General features: G+C 44.0%; 1 protein-coding gene across 1 annotated transcript in view; it reads right to left on the bottom strand.

The window, feature by feature from the left end:
• Positions 1–23013, bottom strand: part of LOC122395078 (discoidin domain-containing receptor 2-like) — a 151926-nt gene that overhangs the window by 63388 nt on the left and 65525 nt on the right. Inside the window, exon 4 of the mRNA XM_043392391.1 lies at positions 10913–11144. Within this exon, the coding sequence (XP_043248326.1) occupies positions 10913–11144 (232 nt within the window). The remainder of the gene's footprint in view (positions 1–10912; positions 11145–23013) is intronic.

The following is a 23013-nucleotide window of genomic DNA, read 5'->3' as shown; positions in this document are numbered from 1 at the left end:
CATTAAACTTGTTGATCTATACTTATTAATATTCACCGATACCACCGACCCCTGATATCCGTAAACGTTAACTATTTTGACGGGACGACGTAAAGATTCTCTCGACCCCGTTCCATCTTTAATAAAATAGACGCTTTCCTATCCAGGAAATGCTTCCCTTCGCGGTCGCGGAAGAATGGTCCTCCAGGGGGATCCCTAGAAGGTTACTGGGTCGATGGAATATACTTATTTGTTCGTAGGTCCCGGCAAGAGACACTGGATAAGGAAAGTTCCGCTGTACATCCTCCGGCTTTATTGGAGACTTGTTCCAAACTAAAATGCAATATCGACAACTTGACGTTTCCTTGTTTACAGTAACCTGACTTTTATTATGCGTTGTTACAGCATCAACGCGTCCCACAGGATCATAAAATATCCGACGGAGCACGGGTTTTCTGCCAGACTTGGTCTCGATATGATTTTTCACTATCCTTAAGGACGAACAAGTATATAATAATGAATCTGCAGCGAGAAAGGAAATATCTGGAAACGAGACAATTTCTATCGTTAATTGTTCAACGCTGGAACCGGATTATATTATAACTGACGTCCAACGCTGCACGATGTCATACAAAGTCAAGTCTGTAGACGCGACGGCTCAGCCCCGAGTGGCCCCGTGTCAACGTAGTCGCGAATCAACAAGCGTTAATTATTCGAGGCCGTCGAATAAAGTTACAGTTAACAGTTTTCAACTGCAACGACCTCGTAACTCGAGGAATCAGAATGGAATAAACTCGAATCGAAGAAAATTTCGTATCATAAACGGTACAAGTATTTCAAACAGCGAAATCCAATTTCACCATGGACACTGGAAACAGTTTATGAACTCGAGCAATGATTTTTACGTCCAATAAAATTGTATTTAAGAAGAAACTGAGATTGCCACGAAGTTTTCCAATCTCACAATCGGCGATCGTTGGCCCTCTTTGCATCCAAATCGCATCATCGTGCAAGATTTTCTTTAAACCCTTCGAAGCGTCGCGCGACGGTGTTTAAAGAGGGTCAAATTGGAATTGCCTCGGGCAAGGTAGTGTACTGATGGAATTAAAGCCACCGGTGTACGTCTTCCGCCGAGTTTCATTATCTCGACGAGGTTAGGAGGTCGAAGTCAGGTAACCCGAGCAGGTGGTGGCTCGGTGGCTCGTCTTATGGAGCCGAAAAACCCGGAACGAGCTTACGCGGCGCGTCCCATTTCCGCCCGCTCGTCGTGGCGCCGTGTAGGCAATTACTTTCTAGGAGCAATGTGCTGGAAAGGAGCACGCTCCTAATCTGTTTTCGGCCGAATACGGCCTCCCTCCCCTCCACAACCCCACTTCCTGACTCCGCTAATGAAGAACTGTTTAATTTTAACGTCCTTAAACCCGCGCTGGCGGCAATTCTCGCTGTTATCTTAATATCGCTACGGGAGTCGGGTCCTTTGATGTTAAAGTTGCACCACGAGAAGGCAATAACCCGCTTTACATTCGTGAAATTAATATCGCGCGGGATTCGAATCGAGACGCGCGATCTATTTCACGCGATCATTTATACGCAAACCATTTTGAAAAAAAATTCCTAAGATTTGCATTTGACTCCAGGCAGTTTTTATTAAGCGTCAATGCCCCGTACGGGAATAAATAAATAAATAAATTTCAAGTGTATTCTGCGTCAAAGATACAGGAAATACGCGTACCGATAGAAGTTTGAGAAATTATATAAATGGAATTAAAGAAGATTGTATCTCTGTTCGAATTAGTCCGCGCGGCTGAAAGCTCATCGCGTTAAAAGATTTAATAATTTTAAATCTATATTAATGGCGCCATTCTCGGCAAAGCAGAACACCGAGGGCGTAAAAAAATGTCTGGAGACGATCCTTGGCGATTTAAATACAAACGAAATAACGGTATAAATAGACGGCGATTAACGGAAATGAAATCATTTAACACCTTCGCAGAGGGAGCGCTAATTGGCTCCCCTCTAATTTCATTCGAAATAGACGCCTTCCTGTTCGTGTTCATTAACGAGCACGGTCGTCGGAATGTCTCCCCCGATATAAAAGGAAAATATTCAAGAGCAGCGTATTATCGTTAGCGAGACCTCGATCCCGGGGTTATCGGTGAACGGCGTGTCTCTAATCCTCTGGTAGCTCGGATCTTTACCCTGTTGCTTTGCCGAAGAACCGTGTAATTCGAACGTCTTCTCGCGACGGACAGAAGCGTGCCTTCTCGAAATCACTTCCCTCGTCTTTTATACCGCCGACAACGCTGCGAGAAAATTACTTCGAATGCAAGCAAAATTCACGTCTCTCGCGAAAATACAACGACAGTTTACAATCCACTTGACTGTACTACTGATCAACCATTATGAAATAGAAGTATTTGGCAGATGAAGACATTAAACCTTCGAATTCGTCACTGTAGGGGAATTAGGTCTGGATAGAGGCAAGGAAAGGGCGCGAAATGCTGGAGACAACGGATGATTTCGAGGCGAGAATTTCGATTTCGGGGGCGGGAATCCGTCGGCGACGAGTTGTAACTATTCGTTTACGCCGAAATGGATTTCCCTCCGTGTGCTCGAGCGGCCGATATTTCGAAAATCGAGCGAGACCGAGCGACGGCGGCTAAAAAGGAACAAAATTCAACCCCTTCCTTTCCGCGCCTCGGGGGTGAGAGCCCTCGTCCGGATGGAAGCACTCACCGATCGAGCCTGCGCTCTGATGGAGTCGCGAAAAAGGAACGGGGAGAGAAAGAGAAAAAAAAGCCAGACTTGGCCGTCGGGGAAAAAAGAGGACACGGACCACGGACGGTGGAGAGAGAAAGAGAGACAGGAAGGGAGGAAGTGTGGCCGTAGAAAATTGTTTCCAGGCCGCGCGGTAATCTGCTAATAGGGTGTCCACGTTCGGGCCGGTAATCCGTAATCCATCGATATCGGCTCGATCCTGTACGGGTCCTCGCACACTTAACGAGGCTACCGTGTCGACGATAATTTATACACGTCCGCGTGTGTTCCGCGAAATAATGCATACACTGGGTCGAACGAGTCTCCGTACACCACGATAGAATTTCTTAACGAACTTGTTAGGTCGTACTGTTCGTGCTTGAATTTTGTACTAGAATTTACAGCGGCGCTTCAAACGTACCATACAATTTCATAAAAATCCGTAATCCACTTTCCGATCGTCCCTATCACCCCGGCAAAGCTATTATAGCGCTTTTGGGAACTTCTTCGATTTTTCGTTGAAATTTTTTTTTAATACCGTTATTTTTTCACCGGGTAAAAATAAAAATATCAAAACTTGTGTTTTTCTGGCTGTGGAAATCTCTATCTGCCCCGGAAAAAATTTAACGAATACACAGTAATATTGTAACAAATTCGTTGCAAAATTCTAGTCTAGCTTGAAATTATTATATTCTTCGGGTAGGAATAGGAGAACGTCGTAGACTCGATATGAATTTTTGAAAATGAGGGAGCGCGAGAGATTGCGAATTAAATATCTAACGATTTCCAATATTGGAAAGTTAATTCGCTATGCTCCTTCAGGAGGGGTTCGTAATTGGAAAAGAGTATGTGAAAGAATGTCTAGAGCCGAAGTCCGAATTCTAGGTTTCCCAAATATTCTCCTAAGCATTGTCAAAGAGGCTATTCCCTGCCTGGTATTCTCGTAAAATTCTGAAGAGTGATTTCATTTTCTTCTTCAGCTCACATTGGAATTGTTAAAGATTTAAATCACATTTTGTAATCAACTCTCTAATACCTTTAGATATCCAATTACCAACAAGCATCGATCTGTTTATCCACAACCTCAACATAGAGTCTCGTAAAATTGCTCTCTCCTATCTCAAAGAATATAAATTAATAAAAATTCGTACCAACTTACGAGGCACGATCGCACGATTTATCTCGAAAGGGACGATCCCAATTACAATTCGCGTTGAGAGCCTCGGTCAAGACTCGTCCCGGGAGAAATTTTCAGAGGACACCCAGTGCATTTGCGCGTTCGAGCAGGCCGAGGGAAATTTTCTAGTTTCCCCGTGTCGAGCATTGAATTTCCTGCTGGAAAGGCACCGAGGCGTGGGCGAAGAGAGGATAGAAATGTCTGCCGGCTCGGTCGCGTATAACTTTATTTCTCTCCTTAGTTCATCACCAGGATGAAACAAGAGAGCCTAACAGGATTTCCCTCCAGCTCGAGAGACCTTGTTGATTTTTCAAACGCGCCGCAAATCCGACGGATGGAAGGAACGATAAACCGCAGCGGCGGCGACGACGGTGGTGTCTCGTCGCTCCGTATCGAATAACAGACTCCGTCGGCGTCTGACCATAAACGACCTTTAACTACTGCCCGCCTCCACAGAGTCGTTCTCCACTTCCCGTACGCGTCGTCGCGCGATACTATTGAATTTCCATTTATGATATCGCCTCTCCCGCCGATACGCTTGCTTATTTTCCCGCATTAAATCCTCGTTTCGGCAATTACGCTCACCCCGGAGGGGGGTGGCGCGCCTCGTTAGAGGGTTAAGCGTGACTACGCGCGATGGTTCTCAAAAAGTTTTCTCGTTGAGAAACTCGTTGCCGCGCCCGTTATTCCCGCGGCTCGGGCTATTTTTCGAACGAAATTTCGTACCGTAGACGGGAATCCGCGGACGTCGGGAAATTTTATTCGCGATTAAAAGCCCGGAGAATAGTCGTATAAACTTGACGACTCCCCGAACCTGGGCGGGTATTTAATGGGGCGGCTTTCTCCGCGTCGCGGTTTGAGAACCGTTTTAATAAAGCGATACCATCAAAATTCACTTCGTCAGCCGGGGAGGGGGGTGGGGGCCGATGGTCTTCGCCAACGGAGACTAACGTTTCCCCGATTCTCTTCGCGTAGAACTTTTTTTTTGTTTTTAAATTTCTCGCTTCTTTTTTTTTTAATTCTGCAGACTCGAGCAATATTATCGCGAACGAACGCGTCCGGTAATGACTGCCGCGTAATGACCGTGCGGGTGCTCGGCCGGCAGCGGCTCGTAATGGCGCTCACCATATTGCAATTTGAATTTCGCTGAAATCAGTGGAAAAAGGGTGGCAGGCCCACGGAATGAATATGTTAATTGGCTTTGGAATTGGCTGTCCCTATCGGTGATTGATTAAAATTCGATACGTGCTGCCAGTCCCCGCGACGATCGCCTGAGGGGTGGAACGGCACGGACGATGAGGGGGCGAGGGGGCCGACTGCGACGGACAGGGCTCATGGAAGTTACTTTACGGATAAACGAGATTGAAATTTCGATGGAAATTACAGTCCGTATCTGTGGACTTAAGCGAACGGTCGTCAAGTCAAACAAAAGTCCGCGTCTCTCCGCCAAACGCACGTTTCGACGTCACCCACGGGACCCGTTAATCATTTTTTACCAGACGACGTGATTAATCCCGCGTGATGTTTATCGAGTGATTTCGAAGGAATCATTCCGTGCCTCTCGCGAATTTCAATGTCTCAAATTTAAATACTTTGGATGGCCAACAGCGACTGAATCGCTACCAAAGACTGTTTAACCCATAAGTGGACTCTCGATCTCAAGTGAATTATTTTACTTAATATTGACATATATTAAGCAATTTTTAGTTTAAACTTGCGGAGAGGCCCCAACAATTCCTCTTGCTATATTCGTAACAGTAATTACCAGAGTCTGTAAAATGAAGTATATGTTTATTCTCGATCAACCCAAATTTGTTTCCTGAAAATAGTTTTAAATTTTCTTCGCTGAATCGTTTCGTATACACTAAGACATGTATACCCAATTTTGTTTAATAATTTTTTGTAATAAAATTCGCGAAGACGATCCAAATATTGGCTCGAAAAGCGGGACTAGCCCCTTAAGGGTTGAAGGCTGCGAGGTTGCACCACGACTCTATTCCGGTCTGGAGAAACGCGGATATGTGTATTTCACCCCCGTCTCGCACGGAACAACGGTACATGTTGACTTTCACCTGCGGATTTATCGCGACACACCTCTGGGAATGTTATCATTGGGGAGCAACCGTGTCTTGTTTCTCGCGTGTAGTGTCCTCCTTTTGCTAGAATCCCGGCAGCTCGGGCGATAAATCTCGCGCACGAAAATTACCACACTATAGGCACGTTTACGCGAAATCTCGTTCGCTTAAATAGTTTCCTGCCGGGTCGGAACTATTAAGGCCGCAGTTTTCGAAACGTAAGCTGATAAATTGCAACGCGGACGTGCACGCGTATAGAATCCTAACTACGACTTCGTTCTCTTCTGCTTCTGCTGGAAATTCCACAAGATATTTCCACGCGATCCGTTACACAAAGTTTGACATTTTTTAGGATCGATCATCAGAGGAAACAGTCGAACGATGCAACGGTGTCCCACTTTGAATACGAAGCTTCGAGAAGCCAAAAATAATTAAAATTAATTTTGAGCTTATCAATTTTCATACCAGATTTGTGTCAGTTCTTCTCCAGATAATATATTTTCCACGGAATGACCACGTAATACGAAAACTTTTTAGTTTGATGGGAGTATGATACGGTATCGGCGATGATTCGCTGGGAATATTCTCCCCCCGAGATAATTGAATTTCTTGATACTCATTTTATAACGAACGTAAGTGGAAAGACGCCGCAAATGAAGGTGGTTCAGAGAGTTCCGTCTCTGGCGTCGGTACGTCGACGTTAATGAAACACGTCCACCGTTGGCAATTGTCCCACCGCAGGCACGACAACGAGCACCCTAACGCAAAAGGAAGAGGCGGTATCTAGCCGGACTGCCGTATTCCGTTCCGTTTTCATCAGAATGCATCTATATACTGTCGCTGGTCCAGGTCTTTCACCGTTCCTCTCTGAATTCAAATGAGAGCCTCCTTTTCGGTTTAATTCGTCCGCTGGCTCGCGAGCGTGAACTCGTGCTACGTTTCTCATCGTCAGCGTGGTGCTCAGTCTCACGAAAATATTTCCAAATTTCGGGTCAAGATTCTCTTCGATTCCCCCTAATAACTCGTTTCATCTTTCACGCACGTTCGTCGTAAAGCATTTTAAAGAAGTCATGTTTTCCCCGAGCATTTTTACGCCCACCGTTTTACGACCCTCTCGATCTTCAGCTTCGTATCCTTTAACGCATTCCGCGTACCAAGAAGAACACGGACATATTTTTTATCGCAACGGTTATTCGTTACGCTTTTATTACGCGTGTTCATTCGCTTCTGGAAACGAGTTCCCGGATTCGAACCCAGATATATGCGTGTCCCGTCGTAAACCATTTAGGAAACTGCTTCGAGAAATGTTTTCGCGCCGGATCTCTCATTTTTTTTTTCACTTTTATTTAGCCGTATATTGCCGGCCAAAAGTTCGCAACGAGTATCCTGATAAAACTTTTAAAAGACGATGACAACTCGGTGACGAGTGTTTCAATTATCGTTGTTTTCAACGTTGCGGAAAGAATAAAAGTTTTCATCGATTAACCTCGATTTTCCTTTATTTACGTTCGAAAGGATGGTAAAAAATGTGAAACGAGTAGTTGAAAATGTTTTAAGTTTTCACGTTCGTGGATCAAATTTTATCGCCATTTTCGACGCTTCGTTTCAAATTTAGATGTCAGTGTCGCGTGGTACCTGAGAGGGGTGAACTCCTGACGGCGGTTCCAAACTTTTGGGCGGTAGTGTACGTATATGGCGGGCAAAGGAAATCGCGACGGCATGGAAATGTTCCGTACGGTCGATCGGAAACGGAAAAGCCCTTTCTCGTTTCGCCTTCTCGTTGCCCGTTCCCCTTTATTCGTGGGAGTGGCGACTACGTCTGCCGTAGAAAAATGCCTGCGGAGGGCTCGGGTCACGTACAACGGGGCGATAACACAGTCGTTTTGCTTTTTTTCCTTCGCCATCTCCTCCCCCCCGCCTTACCCGGTCTCGCTCCAGCCTGTGGGTTTCGTTCACCGTCAGGCTCTTTCGTTTCTCCTGGTCGTATTCAAAGTGCAAGGAGTAAAGGGAAAGAGCTCGTGCACAAAGATCACATGCCGCCCAGATTGAGGCTGCAGGGTAAACGTTCGTGTTCTCTCTTATCCTCTTCCAACTTCCGTTTCCTCTTAAATTCTCCCGTCTCGCTCTTTCTTGTCCCCCTTTCTCCGTCCGTTTCTATTCCGAGCTGCTCCCTCGCTTTGAGCAAATCTGCGTGAAAATGGGAAGAACGTCTGGCTACGAGCCTCGGCCAAGGACATAGAAGGCTGCGTGTGTACCGAAGAGAGACAACGCGAACCGGAGAGAATCACCAAGCCATGGTGAATATCAGAAGTCGTCCGATGGTAGCGGGAGTCTCGTTGAATAACGAGAATCTCGACGTACTCGCGAGGCAACTTGGACTCACGGAGTTGAGAATTACTTTCGCGACGCCGGCGCCCTTCTTGAAATACAATAATGATTTGTAAAATGAGTACCCTGACGTGATTCGTGAACATTTTGAAAAAGATGAAGGCGAGAAGGGACTTACAGGCTCGATCCGTACGAAAGGTGAACATATCAAACCCAGAGAGATGCTTATTTTACAAATCATTGCTGTATTAGGCTACGTTTTCTCACTTGATTATATCGACGAGCGAAGAACGTTATTCTTTCGCAAGTAAAGCTAAAGTCCTTCGAGTTGTTGGTACACTACTTGTACTCACGAAGCCCGAACGATTAAATCAACCACGGACAAAGAAACAAGACCCAGAGACTCGGAATACTAACTGAACCTGAAGGTTACTCTCGGGACTCGACGGTACGCAAACTTTCGAGATCCGAGCCGACTCGATCCGATATTCCCCGACACGACACGAGTTTCGTGTTCCCTGGAGTATTTCTCGTTCGCACATTCTTAACAAAGAACTCTCGATCGATATTTGGGCCCAAAGTCCCACGTCCCCACACACGACGATTAGTGTTTAGACTATTTTGACTCCACTTATATTCGAGTCTTTTTATTCTGACAAATCCAGAAATCCACGCGTTAAATATAACGTTTTAGAAATCACACCTCGAAAGGGGTTATTGAACAAATTTATCTGGATGATTAGGTGATTCCGTAATCCTGATGGGCGATCAGAGGCGACGTTATATCCAGCTCGCGCGACGTAACGTCGCATGAACTTCATCCTCGTCATTATCGGAAGTGACCGTCTCGATCCCACCGAATGCTGGCGCGTAATAATAATTTAAGGCGACGCCTCGAAGAGCCTGTTCCCCGTAATTTCATCGGCGTCGGTAAATCGCTTTACCGGCATGATGTATTTTGACGAGCTAATGGATATCGCGTACAGATTATCATGCTAAAGAGACGTTAATTAACACGTCGGCCGTTGTAACGGCCGTTTACACTGGTTACAGACACTGCCCGCTGCAACATAGATACGTCCACTCGACGGCGACCGAGGGACGGGGCACACCATCCGGGGAATACAAATGGCGAACGGCCTCGAGGCTATCGCAGCTGAAGCTTCCGCGATACGCGCAGATTTTGCCCGTTCAAAAGAATGGAATTACGCCGACGATGCTTTGTCCCGGTGAGCAAGGGATGAACCTGTAATCCGATTTCCTTGACGAGAGCAATTATAAAGAGTGGCACTGGATTAATTCTGTCGGCCAGTCTCTAGCTGCGAAATTGCTTCGCGATTGCCCACTCGCACGATAAACGTTCCACCGATCGACTGTGACCAACAACTTTCCTCCAATATCGATTGTCTGCCGAATAACATGCTGCTGATGATCTAAAAGATTTTTTTTAAACGCAAAACCATTGCTACTGTCTAGAAAATTCGTACTGTTCTCATGTTTGCAATTGTGATTTTTACTTTCGCTGTACCACTTTTGTGAAATAGTTCACATATCGATGGACGATTTATGTGCCTTCTCAGACTGCCTTGGAACGTTCGATTCGCTAGAGATTTTACGCAACTGAATATTACAGTTAAAATTTATGAAGAAAAACTGAATGAGAGGCAAATTCAATAACTAATTTCACGTAAATTCCATGTAAATTTAAAAGTTTCTCGAGGCGATATAATATTTTTTTCGACATATTTATCAGTGATACCTTTTACTACTGGTGAGTTTAGATATGGAAAATCAGGCAGCGCGAAAAGAACGTACGCTGGAGAGACGATCAGCGACTCGTATTTGTAAATGAAGTTCCAATCGGTAAACGCGGTGGAAGATTGGATACGACGTAACGATATCGAGCAGGAAGTTCGCGGCGAAGTTCAAACTTAATCGAGGGCGAATTTAATTTCGTTCGCCGACTCCGAGCCGGTAATATTTGCACGAGCGTCGCGTGGAATCTGAAAAAGTAACAGACCTCCGAAAGTGTCGAATCCAGGACTGAATCACGGCCGAGGAAGATGACTTTTCTTTTAATAGAAACGCAAGACATCGAACCAGGAACACTCGTTCAGTGTTTCATTTATAATCTGACGAGGCTATATTTAAAATTAATTTTTAGTAATTTCTACCGAATAATTCTTATCGAATAAAAATTTTGTAATACTATATTAAAAGTGTATTCTTCTGGTACTTTAATCTATTTAATTTCCCTCGATTCAAGATCATTGCACCGGATTAAAAATGAAAATTATCTAGACTGTCGATCACTTAATACGAAAATAGTAAGAGGGGATTAATATGGACACTGGCGCGTTGGTGGAAGGATTAAAAATTTCTGGCATAACGAGATCTGAGGATCGATTACTGGGGAGGTCCGGTCGAATCAAAGGACACCCGCGTATTCCTCGAGCGTGGCATTCATAACGAATGTAAAAGAGGCAGTCAGTCACGAACACGAGTGGCTGCGAACACAGAGTGAAGAGGAGGGATCGAGGAAAAAAGGTCCGACGCGAATCGATCGTCAGCCAGCAGCTAGAAGGTATGTTCGTACCTCCATGCCACGTCGATTTCTCCATCGCACCCACTTGTTGAACCCCGGTCGCCAATATTCGACGAAGTACTCCTCGGTGTACTCGACCCCGTGGCCGTTCCCGAATCTACCCTGGGTCCTGGTAGACGTCAGTACACGTGGGCTGTGCAGATTCACCTCCAGGTACTCCTTGCCCTCCTTCGTGACCATGTTTTTCGGGCACCAGGCGCCGCCACCCTTGTCTTGTCTCAGCCTGAAAAACCGAGGAATTACGTCAAGAATTATTACAAAGCCTCCTAACATCAAGCATTTAATTCTAAGAACCTACTTTTACTCTAAACGTTAGTACTTTAATAGTATTAGTAATTTTCATCAAATGGAAGATAGAACACTCTTGAAACAAATTTTCTTTCAAGTCGATATCGTAGTTACTTCCAGAGAAAACAACTATTCACGAAAACATGGAATAGTAATTATGCAAACACCCTGTATACAAATTTAAATTCATTTCCAGTTAAATAAACAATTTATGATCCAGTTTTATCGCAGTCGTACAAACAAACAATACGAATAGAAGTGAATTTGGTGTCGAATTTCACCCCTTAACGAAAGATGAACGTGTCGACCCTGGAGAAACGTTCATCTTAAGAAACATTGCTGTACTCTGGTAACAAGGGCAGCGTTCGAGAGGGATTCGCGGCGAATCTTCCTTCTCCTCCCCAATTACGGGAATATATAACCCATTTTTGGTTTTCCGATACGCGACGCGTGAAAAAAAATAATTAATGGACTCTCTTTTCCCGGCGTCGCTGGTTCCACATCGTTATCGAGACGGGGCGCTCGTGTATAAATTAATGACGCCCGGATTGATTTACGAGCGATCGTTTAACCGGGGGTTTTTTCACTATCGATTTCGAGTTATTTATAATCGTTTATGTGTATCGAGCAGCTTTTCGCCATAATGGCTTTCGTCGCCGAGTGCCGCGAGTGGAACGAAACGACGGAAAAATGGAGAGAGTGACAGCGATCGGTGTTTAATCATCGCGCACGGTTTCTGACCCATTTACATCGTCGCCGAGAACAACGGGGAAAGCAGTTTCGATTGCGGACTCCTGTCTCGACGTCGTCGGCCCTGGTGCATTATTATGGATGTTCCCACTCTTGTGCATCGACTTGACGAGCGTAACGCGTTCGATACTGTCCTTAAGATCCAAAAACTGTAATAGATCTCAAGGGCTCAGAAAACCGCAGAAAAACGGTTCGACGTCGAAATGTGCAATAACAACAGAAATTCAACGTTTCCCGCGGAACGTGCCCAAGCACTTAGGCGAGCCACTCGGCGGTAAAACACTCGAATCTATTTCGTGATGTTGAATAAATTCCACGAGAAGAAAATACAAATATACCGTTGAACAAAATTAAACGAGCACTTTAGATCCTCTGGAGAATAACGAATTTTAAAGTTCCGGATAAGATTGTGGAAAATAATTGCGCGGATGTTAAATGTATATTAAAATGCATACGATAGTATATAATAATATTATGCTACCGACTTTTATGCAGGATTGGAAGGATCTGACTCGTGTTCGAAGATTCGAAAATCTGAACGACGGTAATATTTTATTCGATAATTTTATATGTGCAACCGTGTACGGATACAGTAGGAATAAAAGAGTTAAATGCAAGTTCGAGAGCCGCGCACGATCGCGAGCAGTCGGTCCGCAAAAAAGGAAAAACTCGCGCGCGCGAACGCGGAGACCATAATTTCAGGCACAAAATGCGTTTTTAATTCAGTGCCCGGGGAATTTGGCCCAGATGCATACGGAATACATGGTCGGCCATGCGGCTTCTGCACGCTCGACAGACACGGGTTAGCGCAGTGTTTCTCAAACTGCAGTTCCCCAACCCTCCGGGATCCGTGGACTCGCGGGAAAAAAGCAAAAAACTCGGTTCCACAGCGAGACAGAAAATATGCCTTTCGTAGCATTTTATTCTAATTAAAGTACTCGTTATAAATGTTTTATACAGCCAGCGGCAAAAACATCGAAAACGAAACTGGAAGCTAACAAAACGTTTGACAATGTGGAACGACTGAAATTTTCAGTTTCATCAATATTACTCTGTATTACTCATTTTTTTTCTCAATTTTAGTACCTATTGTGAACTTTTAATTTCGTTTGAATCCAGCAGAAAATTTCAAAAAATTAATACTGTTTGTGGAAAAATATTTAAAAAACATGCATGCGTTTGAGGGGAACCATTCGCTTTTATATGTTAGATCGATGGACCCTTGACGAGCAAATAAATTAAATTTTGTTACTTTTTAAGTATATTCAGACCTCGGTGAGTTGAAGGGGCAATACAAAATATTTCGAGTTATAAAAGTTTCTTCTTAACGAGGTTTCGACTCGCAGGAGCTCGGTAAGCAATTTCGACCGACGAAGGTCTCTAAGAAAGACGAATGCAGTTACAACTACGAGTTCGGATTAAAAATATAATTCTTTGCTCTCGATCCAAATCTGTTTCGATATGTCGTGACGTTTGAGTTAGGAAAAGCTTCCTATTCCACGAATAATTTCTAAATAATCTCGGTGATCTGGACGGGTTGGTACCTCGTCTTAACCCCTTGCACTCGGAGACTTTTCTTCTATCCACTACCAAGTCAAGCACACTTTCTTACGAAATAGATAGTAAATAATCATTTTGAAACAATAATATCGTTGTGTTTCCTTAGAAGGTACATCCAAATTCTTTGCTGGACGTCTCTCTCGAGGGGAAAGCGGAGTGCAAAGGGTTGATCTAGGGGATTCGCGGAAAGCCTAGCATTGAGAACCACTGGGTGAGTACATACGTGTGCGCATGTAATTCCGGCTAAAAATAACGCGGCCCGATAACAAGATCGCATTATGTATGGTACGAAGATTCTTCGCGCGATAAGAAAGCTGCCAGAGTTTAATTTTAAGCTCTATTTACCGTGCAACGAGCTTTCGGAATTAAGGATATCGGGCGAACGAGAAGGCCGAGCATTCCGAGTGGCTTATTATCACTCGGCTAAGTTACTAATGGCTGCTGAGGTTCGGGTGACTTGTCGGCCGGCGTCTCTGATACAATTTCCTTGATTTTCAAAGCTCGTTATCACGATAATCGTCTCGAAATGAAATTCTTTCCACCGTCGACCTTTTTCCCACCCCCCTCCCCGCCGATATCGCGCGCATTCCCGTCGCCAATTAAAATTAATGAAACCCTGCCCCAACGCGTAACACCGCGGGCAGATTGCAGTTCCAACAGCCTGCAGTTCTTTGTCTTTGCTTTACGCTGCAACGGCGCCATGTTAATTTGTTGCTCCGTCGCGGTGTATTAGGCGTAGAAATTAATTGTACGAGTAACCATTTATCCGTAAAAGCCACCTGTACCGTCAAAAACGAATAATAAGGTTCCTACGAAACGTTGGTTATTGTTATTAACATGGACACGGACCTACAAATTATTGGCTGACCTTTATCGAACCGGGGCGAAATCAATGGAAACGTGTTCCTCTGTTCGAGAGAGAGGGACAATGTGTTTGTGCTATGCATCAATGAATATATCCGTGATGCCCGTTTCTATGCTGTTAGCGCGTAACACGATTCGAAATCGTTCCATTAATACAGTTGGGAAAGAATATCCGGAGACGCGAGTGCACGAAGAACTTACAACGTCTGCACCAAGAGCCACTTTAATAACGCAAATTGCCATTCATAGTGTACGTAACTATAATTACTCGTATCTCTACAATTATCCAGTTATTATGCCCAGTATTTTGCATATAGAACCTTGCAATTTACCATCCTATGAAAAGAGATTGAAATCGATGCAGGGGGTAAGTTAACTACTTCCCATTTAAGTCAAGTTTCTGTATTATCTACCTTCGAGTTTGCTCTCATCCGTAAATGTAGCGTGAAACAATCTTAGAAATCTTATACGAATTAAAATTTCGATTCTGCTAAAAGTATGTTAAAAAAAAGCACAAGGAGGTTCCATGTCGCGAAATTACATAGTTTTTCCGAGTGTTTCAAGCTCGAAACGGGAACTCGACGCGATAATCAAGAAAAGAAGTATCCCCAGACGAGGCAGCCAGGATTCAGGAATCGACCAGTTTACTTTGGACATTTCCCGAAGGCATTGGCCACGAGTGGACGTAACCCTGTGGACGTGCCCTGTGGGAGCTACACTCCGATCCGGATAGACGCGTGTATGCGTGACACAAAGCGGCAGAGAATCTCCATGGAAATATTTCAGCTGGTTCGGTCGTCGAGCACTATCATACAGGCGGCATGCCCGCATGTAAACAATAGACCGAGCGAAACCCACTGAAAGCGTTTGCGGTTAATTAGGCAGCAATGCTGTTAACAATGTCCTGGCTTCGTCCCTGTCCTCCTCTTCAACCCCTTTTCGTCTATCCGTAGACCTACGTCGCGCAGCCGAAATTCCCCGCAACGTAGCCACCTCGGTCAGGATTTCGTCCGAATAAAGTTATCACCGACCCTCCTTCGTCGGTTGATTCCGTGATCGCCTCGAGGTCGCTAATTGTCTGCCGTTTCTGCGGGCTAATTACGCGAGCAAGGAAATTAGCCGCGACCGGGCTCCACCGAAAATTTCCACCAGCCTCAAACATTCGACGCAATATTTTTACCATCCTTTACACGCCGATTATGCCGAAACCGGGCAAACGATAAATTCGAGTTATGAAGTTTGTCCCGTACGACAATTTTATCATTACTTAAAACGTAACAGTTCTTTAAGATCCTAGCAACGATGTGAGTTTTCCTTCGTTCACAATGAGTTACGACGTTAATGGCCGTAAGCTTCCGGGGCAAGAAAAATTCCTTTAAAAAAAAAACCGCTTTCCATCTCCAGCAATTAAACGATCAAGGAAGGGTTCGTTTTTCCGTTGGTCGAAGCATGAAACGCGAGAAGAAATTCTGGCCATTACGCTTTCTTCGCAGAGTTCGCGAGCCACTCAAACGCCTCTGCACGAAACTTGGACGTTTTACGCGTCTCGATGCAGTTGTTTGACGTACGCCTGCTTCTGCAAAGGCGCGAGAGTAACGTAACTGAAATCTAGAAACGAATATTCGAAAATCAATTTTTTTTTATTACTTTTTATTCCGGTAAATATGGCAACAATTTCTGTACGATCGATAGCTATTGCCAAAAAGAGGTGGCTCGATACGATACCGTCTAGAACGGTGTAATCGTTTTTTAAGAAGCCCACGTACCGTCGCGTTTACGTAATCGGTCGATGGCGAGCAAACAAGTTTAAAGTGGCTGGGTATGATACCGACTCCGTTACAGCAGTTCTTTTCGTTAATAGCGCCATCAGCGTGGCCAGATGCTCCGCGGGCTGGCCGTAATAACGAAAGAAAATGGTGCTCCAGGAATCGTAGGAATTCCCTTACGTGCTTTACCCGGACCGGAAAAATTTGTAGCGCGAGGAAACGCTGGGAATCGCCTCGTTTCGGGGAGGAAAGACATAAAAGAAGTTCGAAACGTACTGGTTAAGGTTCCTCGAACCCTCCAGTTTTTAATCATAAACTTCTACGGGCTATCGTAAACAGCGACCATAACAGCCACGCGTAACTTCGAAACGCTTCGATGTCGCCCGATAATGGCGTCTGAAAAATTACTCCTTCCGGACGAATCCTCCTTTTAGGCGGAACACTTTCTTAAACAGTAAAGGCAAGGACACCTTTCGTTTCTTAAAATTTATATACAACGAAGCAGCGCAAGTTCGCCTCTTGGTTTCTTAATTGTCGCGGGCGGTTTTATTTACCGAATCGGTAGAAGCTTTCAGTTTCACGCGCAATTAGGAGCCCGGGTGTTTTACGGGTAGCTCCGTTATCGGGAGAATTCTAATTTCTAGGGAATTAGTTACGGGACTTCGATCCTAATAGGAAGCCAATAGTCCCGACGAAATGTACGGTAGCAGCCCAGCAACCAACCGACCGAGCAACCAGCCTTATGGGTTGGGTGTTCCAAAGTAGCCTCGCTGAGAAATGCTCCAAAGTGGAAGCCCGGCCGACCAGAGGCATTACGGTGCCTCATCAGTCGAAAGGTGCATTAGCATTGCTAATGACCTGCGATCGTTACCGGCACACGCCGCAGCAACCATCTTCGCCGCGCTCCGTCTACGGCGCGTTTGTTATTTGAAAATGGGCCACCGTCCGCGATGGTTACAATGATCATCTTAGCGTCGAGAGACGCGACAACCCCGAAGCTTTCGACGCTCGACGTTTTACGTATTTTTATCAACCCATAAACGAGCGAATGATTTTGTAGTCGACGAGAAAAAAAGACAAGGAGACCGTAACAACGACGGATAGATCGATAAAAGGTGCTAATTTTTTAACGCTCTTAATATGAACCCGCACTTTTTTGCTGGTACGTATTACATTATTAATATCTTGGGTATAATGTAGACTTCTTTTTAGAATGTTATGCCCTAATTCTGTAAAATTCCTTCGGTGAACTTTGTAGGGAACTTTTTTTCTCGGCTTGTTACACGATAGGTTAATAGACTGTTCTTCTCGTGCATATTGGGGTGGATAGATCGATAAAACGTCCTCCTTTTTTAAGGTTGTAATACGTACTCGTTGCACTTTTTTTGCTGGAGAAAAATTATTTATAATCTAGGGGTAATATACGTTAAATTCTTGTACGTATTAGCTTGCCCCAGTCGATGCTCGTTTTATTAGTTTTACTTGTTGGTTTTGATTAATAATTTCGCTAAACATTTGTCCTGTAGTGCACTAATATTGATTTAAATTTCAACGCACAGCGAAAGCGAATGCTCTTATTTTGGAAACTTTTAACGTAGTTAGGAGGGTCCGATGATTTTGACCGTAAACTTCCTACATTGAATTGAATTCGCGTGTACCCATCATATTCACCGAACGTGGTAGAACAAAAAAAAAAAAAAATTGTAGCGATCGATTGATTCGCAATGGAACGCCGTCAATCATCGTCACGGTGAATATTTTCCCCCAAAAAACAAACAGATCTTCTTCTCGAATAAGTAATTAAATTGAAATTCACGTTAAATTACTTCTAAACATTCTCATATAATGTTATAAATTAATTTCAAAGTTACTACTGATTAACTTGCCTCGTAAATATCGTTTATTAAAATCAATTAAAAATAATTGTAGCACTCGACCAAACTTGCTCATCCGTCCACTTGCTGGATAACTCGATCATTTTTATCACTCGAGGCCAACTAAAAGTAGTGAACGACGAAGGAATTTTAATAATCGTTTGCAAGGATAGGGTTCGTACGATGAGTTCGAAACAGAATATCGAATAATAAATCCGACCTAGATTCGGCGGCGTAGGAAATAAAAAGCAATGCAATCAGCAATTTTTAAGCGAGGTGAGGGGTACGGTCATCTTCGTCGTCTTATTCCTGGAGGACTACCGATATTCAGGACACGGCCGCAGACCACTCGCTTTCTTTTATTATCTGGCGGCGTACGTGCAGCTCGACCACTCATCGCAGAGACGATGAGCCCTACCCTGTCCCTCGATGCCGGAGCGTTCAACGGTCGGTAAAAACTAATTAAATTTTTCCATAATACGGCAATTTCGATGATAACGCGGCAGTCCGTCGAGGGAATTGTGAAAATACTTGAAAAGTCGGGCGGAGCGCAGGACGAAACGGCGCTCTGGAGTTACAGGACATTATGCTGTACCGTATGAGCGTTTTGGCGGGGATTAATGCTCTCGCTAATTAGACGCGAAACGACCGACGATTACGTTACGCGACGCCCTACAGAAGACGAAGCGCGCCGTGTTGCAGAAATTGCGCCCCGAAAATATGTATTTCAGCCTAACGAGCACACCTGTCCGACCACCCAACGCGCCAACGGAAGCCACTGTTCGGGCGAACGTATTTAAAAAAGTACCGCAAAACGATGGGAACAGAGGGAAAACTTTATCTCCGAGCAGAAATAATTAATCAAAAATATCACCTTTTTTCTTATAAACGAAATAATTAATTTTTTCCTGGCCCGATATGAAACACAAACTCGGTTTCCATTCTAACCGTTCGTCGGAGTTAATTAAATAACAAATTTGAACCCGTCGTTGTTTAAATACGCATCATCGTACGATAGAACGTGTTTTTTTAAAGGATCGACGAAGTGTGTGACCAGTGGCACTCATGGCGCGAGTTCTCCCAGTGCTTTTCTATCGGGCATAAACTGTTTGGAAAAGCCTTGCTACGTTTCGACAGTACTTCGTCGCGCGTTTAAATCGTTCTTAATCGTATTAACTGTACCGACTGACAGGTCAACTTAATCTTTTCCGGAAGAGCTTAGACCCTCCAAGTGGCCACGACCAATATCAACGATGTCCACTGGATCATCTGGATTAGATATACACCCCGACTTTGGGTAAATTTCACAAATTTCATACGTCGACTGTTTTTAAGAATATCGATATGTATTTAGAAAGTGAAATAACATGTTACTGGGGAAATAGTGCTCCGAATAAACGTTATTTTACGAGTGTCCTATAAACGCATAGATTGTGGTTACTATCCTTCGTTGTCGAGGTCATTAAAAAATTAGTTCGAAAGATGCAGGAGAATATCAAAATTTTAAAGAGAGGAATAAGTACAATTTTAATTTCGAATAAATCGTAGAACGCTCCAAACTTTTAAGCGTCAGCGTACATCATACGAGCGACGTTTTACGGATCAATCGATCGTACGCGGTTATCCAGCTGCCTTTAAAACAAACCCTTCGAAGCCGCGATCCACAGTGGCCCATTTCGCCGAAAAGCTGGTAAAAATTTCGGAAAACAAAAGGGCGGATCAAAAATGGCGAACGGGTATAAAAGTATCGTAATAGCCTGAAAATTGGTAAAGTAGAAAAAATATTTTATATTGTTGAAGCACAAAGTTTACATTTATAACTTGTGTTTTACAGACAAAATGATTTAAATATGTTTGTTTATATGAACTGTGCCTGACACATTAAACATGACAGTTTGTCAGCTTTGAAGGTCTATAATCGATTGGCGAGCTTTTTGGCAAAATGGGCCATTGTACAATGTATCTTCGGTATCGAGTGCAACGCAGACTGATTTATAGCGTAGCAAACGCCAGGAAGAAGGTGCGTAGACTTCCCCCACGTGTTGCTTCCGGTCTTCCAAAAGTCGTCGAATAATTTCCGCGAATCGTGTCTTGGATCGATTCTGGTCCGGTTACGAGTTCGCTGACTCTGCCCCCCTGCGGATCCTGTCGACACACCGAGGCGAAACACCCCCGAAGAAATCCATATTATCGCGAGCGTCGTCGTCGTTTCCCCTAACTTTTCCAATCTCGCTCGCGCAACTTGTTTCGCAGGTCAACGAGTCTTCGCAGTTTGCTCGGTCGATCGAATATTTTCGATGGACCATCATCGGGGCGGGCTGCATGCGCAGCGACACAGATTTATAGAGAAACGCCCGGGTTATGGCGTGGCAATGGGAGACGGGTATACAGGGTTTCGCGCGTTCTTTCACGCTCGCGCGGCCACCTGCCCCCTCGTTCGATCCCCTTCCCGGCCGCGTAGCTTGCGGGAACGGTTATCGAATATGCTGGGAATGCTGCCGCCGAATATGCCATCAGCCAAATGATCCGTGAAAATTTCGGTTGCCCCGGCGCGATTTTGCGCGGGGCTCGATCGCTCCTTTTTTATCTGCGCGTTCGCGAGCGGCAACGTGCACGCTCGCATGGGTCGGGGAAGCAGCCGGTCGAAGAACAGCGAGGAAAAAGCTCGGGATATTAAAGCTTATACTGAATGACAGCGATGCTCGATGGAACGGCACGGATTGATTCTGGTTCCATTTCGAAGCGATCCGTGGATCTCGATACGGAGCACTTGTCAATAAATAGAGCCGTTTTCCCCCCGACTCTTTTACCGCTCTCTGTCTCGCTCCCTCCTGTTCGTAAATCGTCTTGAAAATTCGCGACGCGTCAATCAACCGGGGATCCACGACATCGCGGACGCTTCGAATGGAAAGCTTTTAAGCCGTCGTGACAGACAAACGGGAAATGAGGTTTCTCAAAATGAACTCCCCGAAACGGTATCGCGATCGTTATTCCGAACGATGAAATTTAATGATCGAATTTACCCATCCCCCCGCCCTCCTACCCCGTTGGGAAAAGAATTCACCCGAAACTGGAAGCGGGAACTCCTCTGGCCAACCTGTTAAAACTCTTCCGATTTCAACCGAACGCTATTCTCCCTTCCACCGAAGTTGAATATATCTTTAAACATTTCAGCAAAGATTCAACACTAAATTTTTAAGTAACGAGAAATAAGAAACGTACACTCCCGTCCATAAGTCACCGGACACTTACTCGTTTTCAGCAAAAGAATGATTAAAACACAGATATAACTCTCTAGCTTGATTTTATTGTTAATCTTGTAATATTTAGGTATTTTACGATAATTTCGGTATATAAAAATAGAAATAAATATTAGTTATTTAAATAAAAGTTTAAAAAAGGAACTGCATGCATAAACACTTATTTCGTTACATTTCCATTCGGTACATGTTGGGATAAATTGTTCGCTTTGGACGTTCAAAACCATCAAAGGACTATATTGGGAACATTGTAAAGAGTTTATAAACACTTTGAGAGGAGTTCTAGACTAAACAGAGATAAGCATGGAGCTGCGAAGGCGAAGTCGCTGTTTCTTCTTCATTTCAAGTTTGACAGTGCATGTGATCAGTATGAGCAGTTCTAGAAAAGAATTATCCATTCAAAAGCGTTCGAGTATTATTACTCTTGCTAAAGAAGGCTATTCTGTGCGGGAAATTGCAATAAAAACTAAAATTCCGAAATCAACAGTGCATGATACAGTGAAAAAATTAACAGAGACTAATACTTTTGAATATAAAAAACGAACTGGACGGCCCAAAAAAACAACAGAAAATGAAGACCGCTATATACAAACGTTAAGTAAACGAAACAGGAGGATGACATCAACAGAAATTGCGGCAGAAGTTAACAAAGATCGAGAGGATCCAATTGGTACGACAACAGTTAAGCGGCGTCTTTTGCAAGCAGGGCTTCGCGGGTGTGTTACAGTTAAAAAACCGTTATTAAGGACTCAAAATAAGAGAAAAAGGCTGCAGTGGGCAAAATTACATAAAGATTACACTGCTGAAGATTGGGAAAAGGTGTTGTGGACCGATGAGTCGAAGTTTGAGGTGTTTGGTACAAAACGACGAATCCATGTGCGTAGGAAACAAAGTGAAAAATTAATTCCCGATTGTATTGTACCAACCGTTAAGCATGGGGGTCAGTCTGTAATGGTATGGGGTTGTTTTGGGGCAAATCAAACTGGCGATTTAGTGCAAATCGAGGGAATATTAAAGAAAAAACAATATTTGCAAATTTTACATGACCATGCAGTGCCGTCTGGAAAACGCTTAATAGGACGAAACTTTATATTTATGCAGGACAATGATCCCAAACACACCGCAAAAATTTGTGCAAATTATTTAAAAGACCTAGAAAATAATCATGAATTGAAAATTATGGTATGGCCTCCGCAATCACCCGATCTTAATCCAATAGAGAAATTATGGGAAGAAATAGACAGAAACGTACGCAAAGTGTGTCCAAAATCAAAAAAGCATTTATGGGAACTATTACAAAAAAGTTGGACAACAATAAATCCAGAAAAATTAAAAAAATTACTCGACAGGATGCCACGAATAGTCCAAGCAGTGATAGCCGCACGCGGCGGATATATTGACGAAAAGAAAATATAAGACATTTCGGTAAGATATTTGACATTTCTCCACTACTTCTTTATCGTAAAATACCTAAATATTATAAGATTAACAATAAAATCAAGCTAGAGAGTTGTATCTGTGTTTTAATCATTCTTTTGCTGAAAACGAGTAAGTGTCCGGTGACTTATGGACGGGAGTGTATTTGTTCGTTGACAGAGGTGTCATCAACAGTTTCACCACGTTACGCAGTAATTCTGTTGACGCTCTAATTAAAAATCTCCTTAACGAGTTCGCGACGAAGATGTTCGCGGATGCGTCTCGATTTACCCGAGCGTTTTCGTCCGCGTGGA

The sequence above is a fragment of the Colletes gigas genome, unplaced genomic scaffold, assembly GCF_013123115.1.
Source record: "Colletes gigas isolate AHSC1104 unplaced genomic scaffold, ASM1312311v1 Colletes_gigas_Sc00005, whole genome shotgun sequence".
In the NCBI taxonomy this organism is placed as follows: domain Eukaryota; kingdom Metazoa; phylum Arthropoda; class Insecta; order Hymenoptera; family Colletidae; genus Colletes; species Colletes gigas.
Note: the sequence above shows the minus strand (reverse complement) of the source record. Positions and strands in the feature narration are given on the sequence as shown.